The 4,833-nt window shown below is 40.1% G+C and overlaps 1 protein-coding gene across 1 annotated transcript in view; it reads left to right on the top strand.

The window, feature by feature from the left end:
• XRCC6 (X-ray repair cross complementing 6) overlaps nucleotides 1-4,833 on the top strand; it is an 18,497-nt gene continuing 13,664 nt past the window's right edge. The window contains exons 1-4 of the mRNA XM_011369033.2: nucleotides 1-136; nucleotides 2,885-3,023; nucleotides 3,294-3,548; nucleotides 3,918-4,101. Of these exons, the coding sequence (XP_011367335.1) occupies nucleotides 83-136; nucleotides 2,885-3,023; nucleotides 3,294-3,548; nucleotides 3,918-4,101 (632 nt within the window). The 5' untranslated portion in view covers nucleotides 1-82. The remainder of the gene's footprint in view (nucleotides 137-2,884; nucleotides 3,024-3,293; nucleotides 3,549-3,917; nucleotides 4,102-4,833) is intronic.

Genomic DNA, 4,833 nt, shown 5'->3' with positions numbered 1-4,833 from the left:
TTTTTCTATTTTTTTCCCCATAGGAGAATATAAATATTCAGGAAGAGATAGTTTGATTTTTGTGGTTGATGCTTCTAGGGCCATGTTTGAATCTCAGAGTGAAGATGAATTGACTCCTTTTGACATGAGTATCCAGGTAAGTCTACCTTTTTATTTAAGCAAACAAACAAACAAAAAAACTCAAAGTAGTAATACCACTTAAAAAAATATGGACTCTTTGAAAATTTTGTTTTTGAATGATAAATGATGGTCAGCCTCCCAGGATGACCACCTATACTTGCAGCTGAAAAAGAGTAGCAGTTTTGGAGAACAAGCCCATTTTCTTCTGGATTTGAACTCTAGACCCTGTGAATACATTGCTCCCACCTCCGGCATTAACCCTTGTAGTAGATGTGGGCTGCACAGGAAAAGATGGTCAACATCTTTAGTCATTAGAAAAATGCAGATCAAAACCACAGTGAGGTATCACACACACTAGGATGGCTATAATTTTTTTAAAAAAGGGAAAATAAGAAGTGTTGGCAAGGAGGTGGAGAAATTGCAAACCTCATGCGTTGCTGGTGGGAATGTGAAATGGATCAGCCGCTGTGGAAAATAGTTTGGCAGTTCCTCCAAGAGTTCAACATAAAATTAGCATGTGACCCAGCAAGTCCTCATCCCAGGTATGTATATCCCCAATACAATAAGAAACAGGTACTTGAATCCTGATTCTGCCTCTTACAAACTGTATGATGTTCTAAGAGCCGCTCAACTTCTTGGTATCTGTTTCCTCATCCATGAAATGGACAGAATTATAGTATCTTCCTCATCAAGCTGTTGTGAGGATTAAATAGTTTCATTTTTCAAATGGAGATGTCATTCACATAACAAATTAACCATTTTAATGTGTACAATTCAAAGGTACTTAGTATAGTCACAACGCTGTGTAACTACCACCTCTGTCTCATTCCAAAACATTTTGAATGGATAAACAAAATGTTTACACATACAGTGGGAATATTACTTAGCCATGGAAAAGAATGAAATACTGATACGTGCTACAAGATGAATGAACCTTGAAAACATTATATTAAGTGAAGAAAGCCAGACAAATGGTCATATGTTACATGATTACATTTATATGGAATGTAGAATAGATATTCCATAGAGAATGCAGGCTGGTGGTTCCTAGGGACAGAGGGAGGGAGGAATGGGGAGCTACTACATAATGGGTTTGAGACTTGCTTTTGGGGTCATGAAAATGTTTTGGCACTAGACGGAGGTAGTGGTTGTACGATATTGTGAAAGTACTAAATACTACTGAAATTTTCACTTTAAAATGGTTAATTTTGTTTTGTGAATTTCACCTCAATTAAAAAGATCCCTATTCATAGAGAAATATTTTTATAGATATATATATATCTCATGTCTTATGTTTTCAGAATTTGGCACCAAACAGAAGCTTCTCATGTTATAATTTGTATACAAACATTTCTTGCAGTTGGCAACTTGGAATATCTTGCATCTAAAAACAATTAATAAAAAATCCTTAACTTTAAAGCAGTGGTTTTCAAACTTTTACCTATATCAGAGTCACCAGCAGGGCTTGTTAACATGGACTATAGGGCTTCGCCCCAGATTCTGTAGTTCAGGAGCCAGGACCAAGAATTTGCATTTCTAGCAAGTTCCCAGGTGATGCTGAGGTTGCTAGTTTGGAGATTACTCTCTGAAGAGCACTGCTTTCACCTTTTTCAGGTCATAGACTTCTCTTTGTAATGTGATGAAAGCTATGTACCCTCTCCCCAAAAAGATCACTCACAGTTCTACCTGTAGTTTCAAAGTGTTCCTGGAACCCTTCATGCCTAAAGAACCCAGAAGAAAACACAGTCGTATGTAGCAAATAAGTGAGACATTCACAGATGAGCATAATGTATTTGATAAGAAGCAATGAAAAAAACGTTTTCTAAAATCCCTTTTAATTATTTTTGTTTTTGTGTTTTTAATTCCGAGAACCTAAGAAGCCCTCACCAAATTTTTGTAAAAGTTTGTAGTCTGCTCAAAGAGTCTATTAAAATATTTATGGTAATGACTACCTGCCCTGCAGGTTATCGTCAATCACTAGACATACTCTAAGTTCTGTTTTTAACAACAGAACGCTGTGGAGGAGGGCTGGTTAGAGGCTCAGGCAGGACATGGAGGGGGGTCATCATAATTGGTTTATTTCTCAGCCTTGCAGATTTAGGAACTTAATTTTGTCAGTGTCCCCAGAATTAAATAGCTTTCCAGGACTGGCCAACTCTTGTGAGATACTGACTTACCAGATGCCAACTTTACTTTAAACAGGTAGATAGACCTTTCCTGGAATACTGATGTCTATAGTTGTGTAATTAAGCGCAGGTTATTTCAGAAGATGCTGTCAGTAGTTATAGACTTATTTTCAGGTCACATATACTTATCGTTAGCTTCAACCTTTTATACATGTAATTATTTTATATATGTAAATTCCGTTTCTTGATATCAAGCTACTTGAAAGCTCAAGTGGCCTGTCCAAACCCAACCAATTAAATAAGTGACTCGAGTGAGATTAAAATCCAGGTTTTCTGATTCTAGTACTGGGCTTTTCACCCCCCTGTAGCAGAGTTTCCTCCCTGAGTATATAAATGTTTTTAATTCTCTGGCTCCTTATGATAAGGACCGCTTATACTTCTTATAGCGTAATATATATGCTCATTACTCTCACTGATTCATGAATTTCCTGAAGGTAGAGGTCATGCTTATTCTAATGCCATGTACAAATTCAGCAAATATATATTGAGCACCTACTATGTGCCAGGCACTTACTTATAGCATTTAAGTTTAGTGGTAACTAGTTAAATATTAATTGAATTGTTCTTTTTATTTTCAGTGTATCAAGAGTGTATACACCAATAAGATCATAAGCAGTGATCGAGATCTCTTGGCAGTGGTGTTCTATGGTACCGAGAAGGACAAAAACTCAGTGAATTTCAAAAATATTTACGTCTTACAGGAGTTGGATAATCCAGGTCGGTAGTATTCTGAGATCGACTTTTCTCTGACATGAGAAGGTCGCTACCCTGAACAAAGAGGAATATGGAGAAGGAAGCAAATGACATCTTGACTAAGAGTATGCTCTTTTGCACAAGGGGATTCTTACTGGGCTATGGACGTTTGCTATGTAGGGTAAACAGCTCTGAGGTGAGGAAGGGAACCTAGGCCCTTCTGTTAGCCTTGTGAAGGCAGCTGCTTACACCGTCCTGACTTTTCTGCTCATTTGACCCCCTCTCTCTGATCAGGTGCTAAACGAGTGCTAGAACTTGACCGGTTTAAGGGTCAGCAGGGGAAAAAACATTTCCAAGACATGATTGGCCATGGATGTGACTACTCACTAAATGAAGTGCTGTGGGTCTGTGCCAACCTCTTTAGCGATGTCCAGTTCAAGATGAGCCATAAGAGGATCATGCTGTTCACCAATGAAGACAACCCCCATGGCAATGACAGTGCCAAAGCCAGCCGGGCCAGGACCAAAGCTGGGGATCTTCGTGACACAGGTCAGCATTTTCCTTGTTTTAAATTGGTACTTCATTTTATTGCTTCTTCATAGCCGACGTCAAACATTTGCTTTTCACCATTCGCGGTAAAATGAAAGAATAAAGCGAAGCCACTGGAAATGGCCAGGCCATTAGCTGTCTAAAAGACTCTCCCAGAGTTTCTTGACTTTAATGCTGCCATGAATGGTAGTTTTGAATAAGTTATCTGAACTCGTTACAGCAGCCAATTGATTCCTTTAGCCCTTTCTCTAAGTCCTGACATGTTAATTGGTCTAGTTCTTTGGGAGCTTTTAAAAGCATATTTGAGCTTAACAGAAAAAAATTCTTGCCGAAAATTGTTTCCCCTCTCTTTCGTCTTTCCTTGCCCAGGCATCTTCCTTGACTTGATGCACCTGAAGAAACATGGAGGCTTTGACATATCCGTATTCTACAGAGATATCATCAGCATAGCCGAGGATGAAGACTTCGGGGTTCACTTCGAGGAATCGAGCAAGCTAGAAGACCTGTTGAGGAAGGTTCTCTCCAGGGACACCAAGAAGCGTGCGCTCAGCAGGTGGGCACTGAGCCTGGGCCACCTGCCCACAGTCCCCAGTCCTAGGCAATAGATGGCTTGACCTCCCGGCTTCTTATAAACGTAACTCTGGGTCACGTTATTGCCTCACGGTGTTCCTCTAAAAAACTTTCTTTCAGGATAGCACGAACTGTTTGCTTCTCTTTCTATGGAAAAAGCTAGAGTATTTCTTCAAAATAGCATAGCCCGCCATTTCCGTGGGGTAATCAGTTGTGGCCTTACGGTGGCCTCAGTTGCACTCAGTAGTTCATTGGCTGCTTTCTTCTCTGTAAATTAGGGATAACAGTAGTACCGGATACAGAGCAAAAGTTCCAAAAACGTTGGTTATTATAATTGTTGAAACTGTGTCATTCTGATTTCTTACAAACTTGAGGCTGGTAGGAACCAGACTATTGGCTTATCTTCCTTCAGAGAGCTCTGGCTCCTCAGCATTTCTTCCTAAAGAGCATCAGGCTTTCGTTTTGGGCTAGTTTCCTCAAGGTAAGGGAATATGGCCATCGGTTTTTGAGCAGTTTTCAAGAGATTACTGATATTCTACTAGAAAACCCATGGAATTATTTTAAGGAAACCACGAACCAGCTCATTGCTACAGTTATGGTCTTGTCATTGTGCCGCGGTCCAGCCACGACAGGATCCAGGGGGCCCCGAAGGTGGGCAAGGCGTCGGCGCGGGAGACAGTCGACTACACAGCTCAGAGGCGGTGTGACACTGTTC

Source organism: Pteropus vampyrus, unplaced genomic scaffold (genome assembly GCF_000151845.1).
Source record: "Pteropus vampyrus isolate Shadow unplaced genomic scaffold, Pvam_2.0 Scaffold145, whole genome shotgun sequence".
Lineage (NCBI taxonomy): Eukaryota > Metazoa > Chordata > Mammalia > Chiroptera > Pteropodidae > Pteropus > Pteropus vampyrus.
Note: the sequence above shows the minus strand (reverse complement) of the source record. Positions and strands in the feature narration are given on the sequence as shown.